The sequence below is a fragment of the Gopherus flavomarginatus genome, chromosome 1, assembly GCF_025201925.1.
Source record: "Gopherus flavomarginatus isolate rGopFla2 chromosome 1, rGopFla2.mat.asm, whole genome shotgun sequence".
Taxonomy (NCBI): Eukaryota; Metazoa; Chordata; order Testudines; family Testudinidae; genus Gopherus; species Gopherus flavomarginatus.
The window spans coordinates 95,063,546-95,081,286 of NC_066617.1; the positions used below are offsets into that span (position 1 = coordinate 95,063,546).

The following is a 17,741-nucleotide window of genomic DNA, read 5'->3' on the forward strand; positions in this document are numbered from 1 at the left end:
TTCTGCCCTGCCACCCCCACCAACATGATACAGTTCTGCGGCGATTGGGAAGCCTACTTTCGCCGTCTCCGATTCAAAGAATACTTTCAGGACAATACTGAACAGTGCACTGATACACGGGTACCCTCCCACCAACAGCACAAGAAGAAGAACTCCACATGGACTCCTCCTGAGGGTCGAAATGGCAGTCTCGACCTCTACATTGAATGCTTCAGCCGACGTGCACAGGCAGAAATTGTGGAAAAGCATCGCTTGCCTCATAACCTAAGTCGTGCAGAACACAATACCATCCACAGCCTCAGAAGCCACCCTGACATTATCATCAAAGAGGCTGATAAAGGAGGTGCTGTTGTCATCATGAACAGGTCTGACTACCAAAAGGAGGCTGCCAGACAACTCTCCAATACCAAATTCTACAGGCCACTTCCCTCAGATCCCACTGAGGAATACACTAAGAAACTGCACCATATACTCTGGACACTCACCTAAACTAACACTGGAACAAATCAACATACCCTTAGAGCCCCAACCAGGGTTATTCTATCTGCTACCCAAGATCCACAAACCTGGAAATCCTGGACGCCCCATCATCTCGGGCATTGGCACTCTCATTGAAGGACTGTCTGGATATGTGGACTCTCTGCTCAGACCCTATGCCACCAGCACTTGCAACTATCTCCATGACACCACTGATTTCCTGAGGAAACTACAATGCATTAGTGACCTTCCAGAAAACACCATCCTAGCCACCATGGATGTAGAGGCTCTCTACACAAACATCCCACACACAGATGGAATACAAGCTGTAAGGAACAGTATCCCTGATGATGCCACAGCACAACTGGCTGCTGAGCTCTGTGCCTTTATTCTCACACACAACTATTTCAAATTTGATGACAATACATATCTCCAGATCAGTGGCACCGCTATGGGCACCTGCATGGCCCCACAATATGCCAATATTTTTATGGCCGACCTGGAACAACGCTTACTCAGCTCTCGTCCACTCACGCCCCTTCTCTGTCTACGCTACATTGATGACATCTTCATCATCTAGACCCATGGGAAGGAGACTTTGGAAAAATTCCACCACGATTTCAACAGCTTCCACCCCACCATCAACCTCAGCCTGGACCAATCTACATGGGAGGTCCACTTCCTAGACACCACGGTGCAAATAAGTGATGGTCACGTTACCACCACCCTATACTGAAAACCTGCCGACCGCTATGCCTACCTTCATGCTTCCAGCTTCCATCCCGGGCACATCACACGATCCATTGTCTACAGCCAAGCACTGAGGTACAACCGCATCTGCTCTAACCCCTCAGACAGAGACCAACACCTACAAAATCTCCACTAAGCATTCTCAAAACTACAATACCCACACGAGGAAATAAGGAAACAGATCAACAGAGCCAGACGTGTACCCAGAAGCCTCCTACTGCAAGACAAACCCAAGAAAGAAACCAACAGGATTCCACTGGCCATCACATACAGTCCCCAGCTAAAACCTCTCCAACGCATCATCAGGGATCTACAACCCATCCTGGACAATGATCCCACACTTCCACAGGCCTTGGGTGGCAGGCCAGTCCTCGCCCACAGGCAACCTGCCAACCTGAAACATATTCTTACCAGTAACTGCACACTGCACCATAGTAACTCTAGCTCAGGAACCAATCCATGCAACAAACCTCGATGCCAACTCTGCCCACATATCTACACCAGCGACACCATCACAGGACCTAACCAGATCAGCCACACCATCACCGGTTCATTCACCTGCACGTCCACCAATGTAATATACGCCATCATATGCCAGCAATGCCCCTCTGCTATGTACATCAGCCAAACTGGACAGTCGCTACAGAAAAGAATAAACTGACACAAATCAGATATTAGGAATGGCAATATACAGAAACCTGTAGGAGAACACTTCAACCTCCCAGGCCACGCTATAGCAGACCTTAAGGTGGTCATCCTGCAGCAAAAGAACTTCAGGACCAGACTTCAAAGAGAAACTGCTGAGCTTCAATTCATCTGCAAATTTGACACCATCAGCTCAGGATTAACAAAGACTGTGAAAGGCTTGCCAGTTGCAAAACCAGTTTCTCCTCCCTCACACCTCAGCTGCTAGAACAGGGCCTCACCCTCCCTGATTGAACTAACTCATTATCTCTAGCTTGCCTGCATATATATACCTGCCCCCTGGAAATTTCCACTACATGCATCCAACGAAGCGGGGATTCACCCACGAAAGCTCATGCTCCAAAACGTCTGTTAGTCTATAAGGTGCCACAGGATTCTTTGCTGTCTATGCCTAGAGGCAATCAACCTGTGGGACGTTTCCATCACCAGTTAAATCAACCTCAAAACCTCTCACATTCCATGCATGAAGGACAATTTGGCAGACCAGTTAAGCAGATTGTTTTACCAACCACCATGAGTGGTCTCTATCAGGCATTTCCAAGTCCATTTTCCAGCTGCAGGGGACTCCCCAGGTAGACCTCTTTGCAACAAAAGTCAATAGGCAATGTCATCAGTTTTACTCTCAACAAAATCACAGCCTGGAGTCTCCGTGACACTTTTCTGTTACCCTGGACAAACCTGATCTTGCACACATTTCCTCCAGTTCTGCTCTTTCCTAGAGTATTGTTAAAAATCAGATAGGACCATACAATGGATCAGACTTATAGCTCCAAGTTCACCTTGGCAACACTGGTTTTCCACTTGATCAAAGTTAGTCACTCTGCCAGCAGACCCACATCTAATCTCTCTGGACCACAGTCGTCACCTCCACTCCATACTGCAGGCCCTCCATGTGACAGACTGGATCGCTCTGTGGCTAACCTCCTAGGAAGAGGCTGTGCAAGAGGAGTTAAGATATGCATTTTAAATTGTAGAAAATAATCCACTGGGTATATTCACCTAGCAAAGTGGAAGAGATTCTCTATTTTGTTCCAGTAGAAATCTGTTTTCCAGATCTGGTTACCAATGCATCATATTCTGGATTATCTGTTATCCCTAAAACATTAGTTTGATCAAACAAAGTCCATCTAGCAACTATTTCGGCTTTTTACCCTCTAATTGATAATAATTGCAATAGAGTTGGAAAAGACAATGAAGTTTTTGAAGGCTCTGGAGAGATTGTACCCACTTGAACTTGGTGGTGTCAAAACTAATGGGTGCTCCCATTGAACCTTAGTTACATTTTCCTTGCTATATATATCAGTGAATGTAGCCTTTTTGGTGACAATCACCTCAGCTAGCAGATTAGGTGAATTATGTATTCTAATGAGGTGGGTGACACATCTTTTATTGGATCAATTTCTGTTGGTGAGGGACACAAGCTTTTGAAAGCTTGTCTGTCTCTCTCTCTCTCTCTCTCTCTCTCTCTCTCTCTCTCTCCTTCCCCCCCCCCCCCCCCCCCCTCCAATAGAAGTTGGTCCAATAAAAGATATTGTCATCCACCTTGTTTGTCTAATGTCCTCAGACCAACATGGCTACAACAACACCGCGTATGTACTTTGTCTGGTCCTCTATGCATGATCTACAAGGACAAGGTTTACATGCATTCACATCCAAAGTTTCTTGGAAAGGTAGTGTTTCGCTTGCATGTCAATCAATCAATATACCTATTTTCTTTCTTTCTGAAGCCTCATGCTCATAAGGGTGAGGAGAGACACCACGCTTTAAAATGTCAGGAGAGCATTAGGTTTCTGTTTGGACAGGACCAAATAGTTTAAATTATCACAATTGTTTGTAACACATTGACTATGGAAATAGATTGGAGAACATTTTTCATTTTAAAAAAAATTGACATTCTCTATATAGTCAATTGCACTGCTGTGTGATTATCACATTGTCTGTAGTCTCACGTATTAGAGTGATATCACACTTGCACATTGCTCCAGGCATTCACAAGCACACCCTTTTTCAGTATCCTAACATGCTAAAAATAGCAGTGAAGATGCAGCAGTATGGGTTAGCAACACATGTACCCAGGGTCTCCAGGCCAGCTTGTACAGCCTGTGCTAAAGCCCATGCCACTGTGTCTTCACTCTTATTTTAGTCTCTTAGCTAGATTAAAGCTAATGTGAGTGTGCCTACCAGAGCTGCCAGTCACACCTTCAATTTCAGTGTAGACTGAGATCAATGGGAAGGAGTAGGAGCAAGACCATCTTCCCTCCCACTCCCCATAGGGCTAGGAAGATTCATGGATTCACAGACTTAAGGTCAGAAGGGATCATTATGGTCATCTAGTCTGACCTCCTGCACAATGCAGGCCACAGAATCTCACCCACTCCTGGAACAAATCTCTAACCTATGTCTGAGTTATTGAAGTTCTCGAATCATGGTTTAAAGACCTCAAGGTGCAGAGAATCCTCCAGCAAGTGACCGGTGCCCCATGCTGCGGAGGAAGGCGAAAAACCAGGGCCTCTGCCAATCTACCATGGAGGAAAATTCCTTCCCGACCCCCAAATATGGCAATCAGTTAAACCCTGAGCATGTGGGCAAGGCTCACCAGCCAGCACCCAGGAGAGAATTCTCTGTAGTAACTCAGATCCCACCCCATCTAACATCCCATCACAGACCGTTGGACATATTTACCTGCTAATAATCAAAGATCAGTTAATTGCCAAAATTAGGCTATCCCATCATACCATCCCCTCCATAAACTTATCAAGCTTAATCTTGAAGCCAGATATGTCTTTTGCCCCCACTACTCCCCTTGGAAAGTTGTTCCAGAACTTCACTCCTCTAATGGTTAGAAACCTTCGTCTAATTTCAAGTCAAAACTTCTACATAGGAAGATACAGGAACAGCAGGAGGGAGCACAGATAGGATGTCCGCTCCATGAAACCAAAGCTGGAGAGAATACTGGACAGCACCATAGAGGAGGAAGTGGATGTGGCTCCTGTCTACATGATTCCTTCACAGGGATTCCATCAGGAGCAGTGGAGATAGGTCCTCTTAGGAAGGCAGAGGATTTGCAGCAGGAACCAGTAATCCTAGGGAGAAAGAGAATCCTTAATGAACTGAGGAGAGATTTCACTGCTTCAACTGTTGGTATAATTTGAATCATATTTTTCTCTTTAGGTGAGCCACCGTCCCAGTATGATTTTATTTTATTTTTTTTTTACGGTGGGAGGATATCCCTGCTGGTGGAATCTTTTGGAGGAGACATTAAAACAAAGGTCCTTATAACTTTTCGTTGAAAGGTCCTTTGGCGCTTGTAGTAAGAATGGGGTACTAACCCAAGAGACCTGGCAACATTCTAAATTGAAAGATTGTTTTGCCTATCTGCAGTTTCAGTTCGATATACACCTCTACTCCAATATAATGCAGTCCTTGAGAGACAAAAAAAAAATCTCACCATGTTATAGGTGAGACCATGTTATATCAAACTTGCTTTGCCTCCTTGTTCCCTGACTGCTCCGATCCCTATCCACTTCCCCCCCCACCCCCCGAAACAGGCACTCACTGGCAGAGGCGGGAAGCGGAGCAGCCCGGCCCCAGTCCACTCCACTCCGCCAACTCCGGCTCCATTTCCCACCGTAGGTGGGTGCGGGGAGATTGGGGAAAGGATGCACACCCGCACTCACCTGCGGCAGGAAGCAGAGCGACGCGGTCCCAGCCTGCTCTGCTTTCCTTGCCACAGCTCCAGCCATGTCGCTAGGGGGCAGCTGGGGAAAGGTCCTGCACTCACCTGTGGCAGGAATTGGAGCACCACAGCTGGGAGCTGGCTGGGGCTGGGCTGATCCACTTCCTGCTGCCGGTGAGTGTGGTGAGGTTGGGGAAAGGACACCCTCCACGCTCACCGGCGGTGGGAAGCAGAGCGCTGCAGCTGGAAGCTGGCGGAGTGGAGGGGACTGGGGCTGGGCTGCTCCACTTCCGTCACTGCTGATGAGTGCTGGGTGGATGCCTTCCCCCCCCAAGCCTCCTTTCCCGAGCCACACAGCTGGAGCCGGGGTGAGGGAAGCAGAGCAGGCTGCTCCCGGCCCCCTGCTAATCCCCTGGGCCGCTCTGGGACTGCGCTGCCCCCAAAAGTGCCTCCCACAGCTCCTGCTCCCCAGACCCGGGGGGAGGGGGAGTCCCTGACCACCCCTGAGACCCTCTGCTCTTTATCAAGACCCTCGGCCCTGGCCTGGCCGGGCATCCTTAACACGCTGCTCAGAGCAGTGTGTCAGAGCTTTACCGCGTTGTATGTGAACCTGCGTTATATCGGGGTAGAAGTGTAGTAATATTCTTCACTTCCTGTTCTAAATAGTCATGTAGTGATTTTGTATTTCACTGTTAGGTGGATGTATTTCAGGACAGAGTGAGATATGGCCGTAAAGGTAGTTTGTATATTATTTAGTCTGTAAAGATCTTAAGGGTAAAATGTGCTATAAATTTCTTGGTACTTTTATTGCTCTCCTTCCAGGCTGCCAAGCTGTTTGATGAAGAAGGCAGGAAGAAATTCTTCACACAGGATATGAACAATATTCTGCTGGAGTAAGTGTTCACCTCTCTATGTTTTGGGATGTTATATTTAAGTTACTCCTACAAAGACCTAAAGGAAACTAAACAAGTGGGGAAGACAAGTTAATCTAAGCCAGTTAGTGACCAGCTGAAGATCTGTACTGGTGACAAGTTCCAATACAGAGATACACTGGATAAACCATACAGATGCAAAATATTTTTCAGTGCTCTTGGCCTTGAGTTTGTTAGTAGAGTTCTATGGAAGTTTGCACATCACTTCTCTACAGTCCCATGTTTTCATAAAATGAAATAATTTCAGATTTTATTAAGAAGGAAAAACCTAGCCCATTCTAATTCTCTAATCTTTGCAGCCCAATGTCTAGTGTGGGAAGGTGATTTTTGTTTGGGGTGTTTTTGTATTGGGGGCAGGGTCTTGTATGATCATAGTGTAGGTTGAAAAGGAAATTTTAGAAAATGTAAATTATTTCTGAATAAATGTAACAGCCACAGTTGGTTGATTCATGGCATGAAATTGGCAGAGTAATTGCAAATTTGAATGGTATACAAAACCATGTTTAGTATTGCCAGGATAATATGCATTAGATTAGCATATTTTTCTGAATGTACTCTCATTCTTAGCTAATGGATTTTCATCTCTCTCTGCAAAAATTAGTCTTACTCACACACCTATAGAAAAACACTCCACCCTCAATGTGTGTTTGTATGCATAACTAGAGTATGTAATGTATGCAAAGCTCCTTAGGTTTCTGCATAGTTTCCATTCTCACCCAGGATTGCCTCACTAGTTAGCTATCTCTTTGTTTTTTGTTTTTTGTTCAGTATTGAGCTGCAGTTACAGGAGATGAGTCCTATCGTCCGTCACAACGTGTACTCCCATCTTGAGGCTTTTGTGCCATGCAATAAGGACACACTGATAAAGCGTCTGAAGAAATTACATCTCAATGTCCAGGTAAAAGGGGAAGAGAGTGGCTTCTGCAAGAGTCATGTATGTAACAGTGAGGGCAGGGTGTGAGAGACTGAAGGCAAAGCTAGTTTGCCAGGTATTTCAAGACCTTTATGGCGATGGACCTGATTCATCTTGAAGGCTAGATGAGATTAGAAATCAAGATGGCTTTGCTTGTGCTTGACTTCTAGCTCTGCTCTAGTGGCAGATTACACAGTTAATAACACACAATGAATGGGGACACAAATTGGGGTACCTGATTGATCAAAATTCCATGCAAATCAGTCATAGAATCATAGAATATCAGGGTTAGAAGGGACCTCAGGAGGTCATCTAGTTCAGCCCCCTGCTCAAAGCAGGACCAATTCCCAACTAACTCATCCTAGCCATGGCTTTGTCAAGCCTGACCTTTAAAACCTCTAGGGAAGGAGATTCCACCACCTCCCTAGGTAACCCATTCCAGTGCTTCACCACCCTTCAAGTGAAAAAGTTTTTCCTAATATCCAACCTAAACCTCCCCCACTGCAACTTGAGACCATTACTCCTTGTTCTGTCATCTGGTGCCACTGAGAGCAGTCTAGATCCATCCTCTTTGGAGCCCCCCTTCAGGTAGTTGAAAGCAGCTATCAAATCCCCCCTCATTCTTCTCTTCTGCAGATTAAACAATCCAGTTCCCTCAGCCTCTCCTCATAAGTCATGTGCTCCAGCCCCCTAATCATTTTTGTTGCCTTTTGCTGGACTTTCCAATTTTTCCATATCCTCCTTGTAGTGTGGGGCCCAAAACTGGACACAGTACTCCAGATGAGGCCTTACAAATGTTGAATAGAGGGGAATGATCACATCCCTCAACCTGCTGGCAATGCCCCTACTTATACAGCCCAAAATGCTGTTAGCCTTCTTGGCAACAAGGACACACTGTCGACTCATATCCAGCTTCTCGTCCACTGTAACCCCTAGGTCCTCTTCTGCAGAACTGCTTCCTAGCCATTCGGTCCCTAGTCTGTAACAGTGAATGGGAGTCTTCCGTCCCAAGTGCAGGACTCTGCACTTACCTTTGTTGAACCTTATCAGATTTCTTTTAGCCCAATCCTCTAATATGTCTAGGTCCCTCTGTATCCTATTCCTGCCCTCTAGCATATCTACCACTCCTCCCAGTTTAGTGTCATCTGCAAACTTGCTGAGAGTGCAGTCTATGCCATCCTCTCGATCATTAATGAAGATATTGAACAAAACCGGCCCCAGGACTGACCCTTGGGGCACTCCGCTTGAAACCGGCTGCCAACTAGACATGGAGCCATTGATCACTACCCGTTGAGCCCGATGATCTAGCCAGCCTTCTAGCTACTTTATAGTCCATTCATCCAGCCCATACGTCTTTAACTTGCTGGCAAGAAACTGTGGGAGATGGTATCAAAAGCTTTGCTAAAGTCAAGGAATAACACATCCACTGCTTTCCCCGCATCCACAGAGCCAGTTATCTCCTCATAGAAGGCAATTAGGTTAGTCAGGCATGACTTGCCCTTGGTGAATCCATGTTGACTGTTCCTGATCACTTTCCTCTCCTCTAAGTGCTTCAGAATTGAAAGTCATTATCATAACAGGAGGTTAGCCAATTTAACCCCTTCTGTGAGTCTGAAAATGCTGCTTTCATAGAATCATAGAGTAAGAAGGGACTGCAGGAATCATCTAGTTTAACTCCCTTTTGTACTTATTATGACTGTTCGACGATTTTTGTGCTCCATTTTCACAGTTGCTTTGCTTTTAAATATGAGTATGTATGTTTTCCCTGTGGAGATGAGTAAATGAAGGTATTTTGTGATCTATGATTGAATAGTAAAGCTACCCTGGTGGTCTGTTTAATGCATTGCTACTTGTGCGAGTAGTTAAAGTTTGTGGTGGAAGAGCTCGGGACCACGCCTTGTTCAGGGCCTGGAAGTGTTCCATGGAGGCAAAAGGCTTATCATCTGTGTGGTATGGGGGAGAGGCGGGAGGTGGAAGAAGGAGTAGACAATGCCATGTTGCATGCTACAACGTCCTCTTGCTGATTGTAGAAATGTTGTAAAAGTCATTCTCAGCAAATGGTTGCAGTGGCAGGGATAAAATAATTAAGAGCTGGGAAAATGGTAAGTACATAATATAATATCAGCTTAACATTTGCTGGAGTTTTTTTGCTATGAAGATGATCATTCCTCAAAATTTGGCAGTCTTGCATATTGCCTGAACGGCTTGTGTACAACTGGGAATTTTTGGCCACTTTAATTTTAGATTACTTACTGGCAAGTGTTGGTACCCACTTCAGTCCATTTTCCTTATTTTTCTATCAAACACTTTTAGCCCCTTTTTGGTAAAAAAGGGTCATCTGAAGAGACCAGGAGGTAATGCTGTGAGAAATGCACAAAGATAGAAATGTTTTTCTTTTTAGATATTTGCCTTTGAACATTTCAGCTGTATTAGCAATTAAACAGTATTCTATTGTTTTGTATCATTGTTAACCATAATGTGGTAGTTCAGTGCCATTTTAGAGAACCATGTTGGAATTTCCCATGGTTTTTTTATTACTGCCAATAAGCAGGTATTGCTTGAACTGTTTCTAAAGTTTCCGTATTGAGATGAAGTAGGACTGTTCTTCATTTTTCCTCTGAATATTGTAGGGGTTCCTCAGTTTCCCCTATGCAGTTCTTAAGTCTCTAAGGTGTGAGATTGTTGCAGAGCAAAGGGCCAATGCACATAAATGGCTGACATTCTATCCCCTGGCAGCTAATGGCTGGGGCCCTTCCCCCCGGAAGGGGATAGTTGAAGGTGTTGGAAAACAAAGAGATCAGGTAACCTCCTGGCCTGGGAAAGAGACAAAGGCCAGAAAGGAGGGGCTGTAGAGTTTCAGTTTGGAGCTAGCGGGGGAGGAGGGGTGAGGGCAGATTTGGGTGTCTGGCTCGCTGCGCCCCAGGATGGACTCAGCTGAGGGGTCCTGTTCTCTGTACCTGCAATCTCTGTTTTAGACCGTGCTCCTGTCATCTAATAAACCTTTGTTTTACTGGCTGGCTTAGTCATGTCTGACTGCGAAGTAGGGGTGCGGGACCCTCTGGCTTCTCCAGGACCCCGCCTGGGCGGACTCAATGTGGGAAGCGCACAGAGGGGCAGAGGATGCTGAATGTTCCAAGGTCAGACCCAGGAAGGTGGAGGCTGTGTGAGCTTCTTGCCCTGAAGACAGTCTGCTCATAGAGAGGAGACTTCACTGGACTCCTGACTGGCTTCATAGGGCGCAGTTCCAGAGCATCGCCTGGGGACTTCGTGACACATGTTTTGATGGGAATATTGATTAGAAATAACTCTTAATGCCTGATTGCAATCTCTGAGCAGCAGCTCATAAAACCTCTTGGGTATGTCCTTTCCAGGGCATATACCAAGATTACTTTGTTTTTGCCCCTTCCAGGATGACCGTTTGAGGGAACCACTGCAAAAACTGAGACTGGCTGTCAGCAATGTCATGCCTGAACAATTATTCAAGTATCAGGAGGACTGTCAGGCTCACAATCAAGCCAAGAATGCAAAGTGTGTACTTTTGAAGTCTGGATATTTGTATTTGGCGAGGGGATTCATGCAGGAAACATAGGTTAAATTTCCATGTTTCTCAATTTTGGGGTATAAATACTGCAAAGGCAATGTACTTGGGCCATATAGGGGTGTAAAAGGAAATTGGAACAGTGCAAAGTAATCCTTGATTCCTTCAGCTAATTAAGTAACACTGTCAATTAACTCTGAAAAGAGGTCCCATTAAGTGACTTTGAGGTAAGATCGTAAGGATGGGAGGAAAAGGAGGCTGTAACATATCAAGAGTGGTAAACAAGAAGAAGATGGAATTGAAATGTAATTTTTTATGTTCTTGATTATTTTTGTCCTGATTATTAAAACTGTTACCTCTTCACTACATGAGGGGAAACTGATTTGGGCTTGGGATTGGATATAGGAGTAAGAATTGACTGGTGAGCATCCTCCATCTGTCATCCCATTCACAGCACTAGACTGGCAGTGAGCAGGCCTGAAGGAGTCTACACAATTTGCCCTGCCAGCCAGAGATGGTGAGAGTGACATGGAGAGATGGGGTGGGAGAGTCTTGTTTGCCTCTTTGGGAATGGTATAATGAGAACTTGAGGGCTGCACCCCAATTTGTACAGCCTGGTACAAGAGAATTCATGCCTTTCTTAGGGGAATACACCATGTGTCTGTGTTTTTAAGTCCTAATTCTCTCACCAAAAAAATTGTTCTAGATTGCAAGCAGAAGATGAACGAGAGAAAAATGGGTCAGAGGAAGATGATGATGAGAAGCCAGGAAAGAGGATTGTTGGGCCAAGAAAGAAATTCCACTGGGATGATACAGTGAGGTGTGACATAACATTGCCCTTTTTCACCTTGCACAAGTTTTTTAGCCTTTCTGTGGGGACACTGAGCCACAGCACCGTCTAATAAACAATGTCAGTGAGAAACAGACTCGATAAAGATTTGGGAAAGGGACAGGGGCAATATGGCTTTATAAAAAAGATAGGTATGAAGAAAGGCATCTCAGTTTCCCATGCAGCTGTTTCTGAAACTTGAGGGGTGAGGGACCTTAATCCCCACTCCAGTCCCTTTATACTACATAAAAATGCTGAAGCAGTATAAAGGGCCATCAGTTATGTAAGATCCTGTATCTGGCCAAAGGGAGGATATCCCTCATGCAGGAATTTCAGAAGACAGTTGAAAGGCTGCATCTCAAGGACTCGCCTTAGAAACTTTAATATAAGAGGATGTGCTGGGGGTGGGCTGCATCACATAGCATTGTTGAGATTTTGGACAGCACCTGGAACCTCACCTGACATACTGATGACTTGTCTACTCCAGGAAATTTAACAGTTACTGAAAATTGTTTGTTTTTTTTAGCAAATGGATCTCACTAAATCAGTATTTAAAAAGGTTAAATCTCCCAATCTAGGCAAGACTTAAATTCAGTTCAGAGCAGAAACCAGCATTAGTTAAAGGTGCTGGATTTGTAGCTCTTGGACACTGATGAGGTCTTTGCCCATCTACATCTATGGCCAATATATCACAAGCTGACCTAGAGAGACTACCACCGGGTCAAGAAGGGAGTTCAGTTTTTGTCCCATTCATTCAATCTGTCCACCAAGGCCTAAAAAGCAATTTTTCTGGTATAACTCAGTGTCAGGTGCTTTAGTGACAGTAAAGAGACAAGGTCCCTGCCCAGATGAGCTTGCAGTCTCAATAAACAATGTACTGTGATGTGGAATATGGTGCATCAATAGAGCTTTTAAGCATTCTCTGTTCTAAGAAGAAATTGAAGCCATGACAGACCAGGTGTGGGAGAACGTTCCAGACATGATGCCATATAAAAGAGGACATGTCAAGAACTGGAGGGCGCAGAGGGTGTTGGTCATAAGTCAGTCTGCTTGTCTGTCACGGAGTCTGTGACTTCTGCAGTGGCACTCCAGGGCTGCCTGAGCAGATTAGGCAGCCCTTGGGCCAGTTGCACCAGCTGCTGTTGGGGCAGTCTTGAGCTACCGCGGTCCCTCCACCCCCAGCAGCAGCAGTTTGGGTGTGGGAGGGGGCTCAGGGCTGGGGCAGAGGGTTGAGGTGTGGGCGGTGCTTACCTTCGGGGGGGACTCCCTGGAAGTGGCCAGTATGTCCCTATAGCTCCTAGGCAGAGGGGTCTGGGGGCTTTGCATGCTGCCCTGCAGCTCCCATTGGCTGTGGTTCCCAGCCAGTCGAAGCTGCGGAGCCAGAGCTCGTGGCTAGGGCAGTGTATGGAGCCCCCTTGGCCTTCTCTCCCCCTACGAGCTGCAGGGATATGCCATCCACTTCCAGGGAGCTGCGTGGAGCCAGGTAGGGAGCCTGCCTGGGCTGCACTCCTCCCCGCACCCACACCCACATCTGCGATGGTCCTAGGTTTTAGTTAAGGGTATATAGTACAAGTCATAGACAGGTCACAGGCTGTGAATTTTTTTTTTACTGTCCATGACTTTTACTCAAAATACCCGGGACTAAAACAACCTTAGTCATAAAGCCTGGATGGAAAGTGGTGAGGTGGGTCATCAGTGTCAGTTACAATGGTTGTCTTTTACATTAGCATCTTTTCTACAAAAGTGGATTGAGACTCATGAGCTCTTTTCACAGAGGGCAGTGAACAGCCCATTACATGGCAACAACTCTTCTATTCCTCAGTCTTTCTGCTGAGCATTCAGATTGACTTTTGCAGTTCATTATATGGTTCATGCTTGGCTTCTCTCTTTCTCAACAGGGCTTTGTTGTGTAACCTTGTCAAGATCAAGCTGGGATGCTATGAGCTAGAGCCAAATAGAAGTCAGTCTCCTGAGGATTACCTCAAGACCTTTATGGAGACAGAGGTGAAACCACTTTGGCCTAAAGGCTGGATGCAGGCTAGGTAAGCTACTTGCTTAGTATCTCCGATTGCCACTTGTGTAACAGCTTCTTGAGTCTCACTTAGGGTGACATGCTTCTGCAGACTATTGGTATAAAGGACACTGTCATAATTTTAAAATACTGTAAATATCCTGTTACTGATAACATTTTAGGTCATTGAAGCTGAAAATTTAAAAACATCTAACTTTCATCACTGATGCAGTATATTTTTTTGCATTTCACCTGGTTTGAACAATGTAGCTACTTCAGGTTTTCTCCTTTGCTCTTTTATACTAACATGATGCTATAAATTAGGTTCCCTTATGGCAGTGGTTCTCAAACTTTTGTACCGATGACCCCTTTCAAATAGCAAGCCTCTAAGTGCAACCCCCCCTTATAAATTAAAAACACTTTTTTATATATTTAACACCATTATAAATGCTGGATGCCAGGTGGGGTTTGGGGTGGACACTGACAGCTTGTGACCCCCCTTATAATAATCTCACGACCCCCTGAGGGGTTCCGACCCCCAGTTAGAGAATCCCTACCTTATGGGGAATGTTTTGGTAACGCATCTCCTAATTGAAATGAAATGTTCCTAAAAATATTTTAATTATGTTCTGTAAGTCTCTCCTAAATATACTTAAATATTGTGCCACACTACATGACAGTGTCCCTTTACAGGGTGGCTGGCAGGCATCTTTCACCTTACCTTGTTAAGTAATGAAGGTCACGTAAAGTGATCAGCTGTGCTTTAAACTGTGCCAGTTGAACTGGAACATAATTGTAGGAAAATTGACAGATTTTACAAATTAAATTTGTTTCTGTATTTACATAGAATCTTGAGGGCTGGAAGAAGAGTGCTTTTAGCGGAGGGTTACTCTCTCTGGTGGTCTGCCAGAGATTGAGTTTACTAACCTTCACTGCATGGTCCAAGGCACATCTTTTTGGGGAAATACAGGGGATTGTGGGTTGATTGCTGGGGAGACTTTTCCTGTGATGGTTTGGGTGATATAGGAAGTGGAGCTGTCTGTGTAATCTCTGACCAATTTAACATGTGACTAGATTATGATTTTAATGTCAGTGCTCTGATACTATAGCAAGAGTGCACAAAACATTTTATTAATAATCCTTTGTACTTTTACAGTAACTCCTCACGTAACGTTGTAGTTACATTCCTGAAAAATGTGACTTTTTAAGTGAAACGATGTTAAGCAAATCCAATTTCCCCATAAGAATTAATGTAAATAGTGGGGGTTAGGTTCCAGGGTAGCTTCCCCTACTCTGCAAGCAACAGGGGCAGGACGCTCAACCCTCAGCCCACCCACTCCACCCCTTCCCCCAAACCCCCCCTTGACCTGCCTCTTCTCCCCCCCCTCCCCATTTACTTCACATGCTGCATCCTGGCTCCTCCTCCTCCCCTTCTCTCTCCTGCCCTCCTTCCCCTCCCTTCTAAACGCAGCAAGCCATCTGATTGTCATGGGCAGGAGGCAGGGGAGGGGGGAGGAAGTGCTGATCTGTGGGGTTTGCCAAAGGGCGGTAGGCACTTGAGAGGGAGGGGCATAGGGAGGCTGCCAGCTGTGGAGAAAGCAGGCAGCCAAACAACGTAAGAGTGGAGCATTGCGCAACTTTAAATGAGTATGTTTCCCTAATTGATCAGCAATGAAACAAGCAGGGGATGGGACTAGATGACCTCCTGAGGTCCCTTCCAACCCTTATTTAAAAAAAAACAACAAAAAAACAAATGTTAAGCTGGAAGACTTTAAGTGAGGAGTTACTGTATTTCTAAAATGTCCCCTGCTAAGACACTTTGGATGATGTGCAATGACATAAGTAAAGTACAACAATTCCTTAATCTTGTTAAAATTCAAATAAACCAATGAACCAAGGACAATGCAGAAGGGGAAAGTAGGAGGGACATAATAATGAGGCTAAAATGCAAGTTTGAAATAAAGTCCTACGGTGTTTCAAAAATAGGAAGAGATGAACAGAGTCTGATGGCAAAGAGGTGAATGAATTCCATACTTTAGGGTCCATCACAGAAAAGGCATAATTGCCTGCGAAATTCTAAGACATAATTAGTCTTGGAAGGATAAGCTTTTTGTCAGTAAATGCTGATTTCGCCATACATACAAAACAATGAAAAATATTTCCATAGATGATGATGAAAATTTACAGATAGGAAAAGGAAAAGAAAAATGCTGCATGAGAACTTTTCAGAGTCAAAATCCAGTTATTTAGACTTCAGAAATAGGCTTGTTACAAATCGACTAGCAAATGAATAGTAAAAACATATGTTTTGTTGATTTAAGGATATTTACTTTGTATATTTTGACATTATGTTGACAATTTGTTTTAACATTGATAATGCTTAAATTTTTTGAATCTTGTCATCTACTCTCATTAAATAACTGACAGCCCCCCATCACTTTCTGCAACTGTGAAGATTTAAATCGATAAAAATCTTTTTAAAAAGCTTAAAAATAAACATCAATATTATCCATCAGAATTATTTTAAAAAATGAATTCTGCCATGCTTAAACATAATAGTTGGAGTCCTAAAAGGCGGATGGTGTCAAGAGTTTTGATATGATCCGAGACTCAGAGGAGGTCCTGAGTGTAGCCAAAAGTCAACACTACGTATGACTCAAATAAATAACCAACCAACAAGCTTATAACCTGTCTACCATTGCATAGCAGCCAATGTAAAGAATACAAGGGAAGGTGCAATGATTTTCTTAAACTAGTGAGTAAATGTGCTAATGGATAAAAACTTTCATGTTCACATGGGTATGTCTGTTGTTACTATTATTAATGTGTTCACTATTTATATAGTGCTGTAAATATATCTGACTCTTTACAAACAATGAAGCACATGCCCTGTCCAGGAGTGTTTACAATCTAAGATAGACAAGACACAGGACAACAGTTTAGGTAAGAGAGTGTCATGAGAGATTATTGGTGAGGAAAATGAAGTACCTGAGTGCTGTTGCAAGGTCATCCTAGGATAAATTAAAGTGAAACCTGTGCATACTTTGCTACTGAAAACATTATACCACATCTGGCATATGGCTTTTGATGGGATGAATGTGTGAAAAGTGTCTTCAAGATTTTTAATCTTATTACCTCCAGATGAGTGATCTCAACAAGTGGGGCTGCGAAGGAGAAGAGTAGTCTCATCTAAATTACTTCTGCCCAACAACAAGATTTCTGTTTTATCAGCGTTAAGGACTAAGCAGTTTTATATATCCATCTGGTAATTACATGACAGAAAATAACTTGCTGAGTCTACAGAGCAAGACATACATAATTTATATCCACATACTGATACAATTGTATCTTGCATTTAGAGGCTATTTCACCAAGAGAGCTCATGTATACTGAAAAATGTGGAAGATATGTGGTATACATCAGGGATGTGTCCTATCAAATCAGACATGACAGTTTTCCATCACTATTAAATATGACTCCTTGGTAGTTTTAGAACACTTCAGCAAAGTTTTAGTCACCAAACAGCCTACTTTCAGTCATATCAAAATTGCTGAGAGGTCCAGTATGCCCATCTGACCGTGCTTTAAAACCAGCAGAATATTCTCAATCATGGTTTCAACTTCAGAGAAAGAATGGACCATTCTACCCAGGTTGTCGTTAATTTTAAGTTTGCCTGTAAACCTGAATAGCAGTTTTCTCAGTAGCTAAAATGAAGAAATTAGATTGGCTGGTTGACAGTCACTCCAGCATCAAATGGTTCCTTCTTGAGGAGGGGGTGGGCCTCCATGTGTTTCAGGGTGACTAGCACGCATAATTAAGCATGTTGTTGATAATGGTACCATATCCACACTATTTGCTATAGCCAGCCAGGTTGAACAATTATCATAGTTCTCAATGGTGAGTCTTAGTG

At 44.2% G+C, this 17,741-nt stretch overlaps 1 protein-coding gene across 5 annotated transcripts in view; it reads left to right on the top strand.

Annotated features, from left to right (window-relative positions):
* Nucleotides 1-17,741, top strand: part of UBN2 (ubinuclein 2) — a 120,806-nt gene that overhangs the window by 51,944 nt on the left and 51,121 nt on the right. For all 5 annotated transcript variants that reach the window (XM_050953778.1, XM_050953787.1, XM_050953784.1 and 2 more), the window contains exons 7-11: nt 6,431-6,501; nt 7,309-7,438; nt 10,863-10,981; nt 11,698-11,811; nt 13,719-13,862. In XM_050953778.1, the coding sequence (XP_050809735.1) occupies nt 6,431-6,501; nt 7,309-7,438; nt 10,863-10,981; nt 11,698-11,811; nt 13,719-13,862 (578 nt within the window). The remainder of the gene's footprint in view (nt 1-6,430; nt 6,502-7,308; nt 7,439-10,862; nt 10,982-11,697; nt 11,812-13,718; nt 13,863-17,741) is intronic.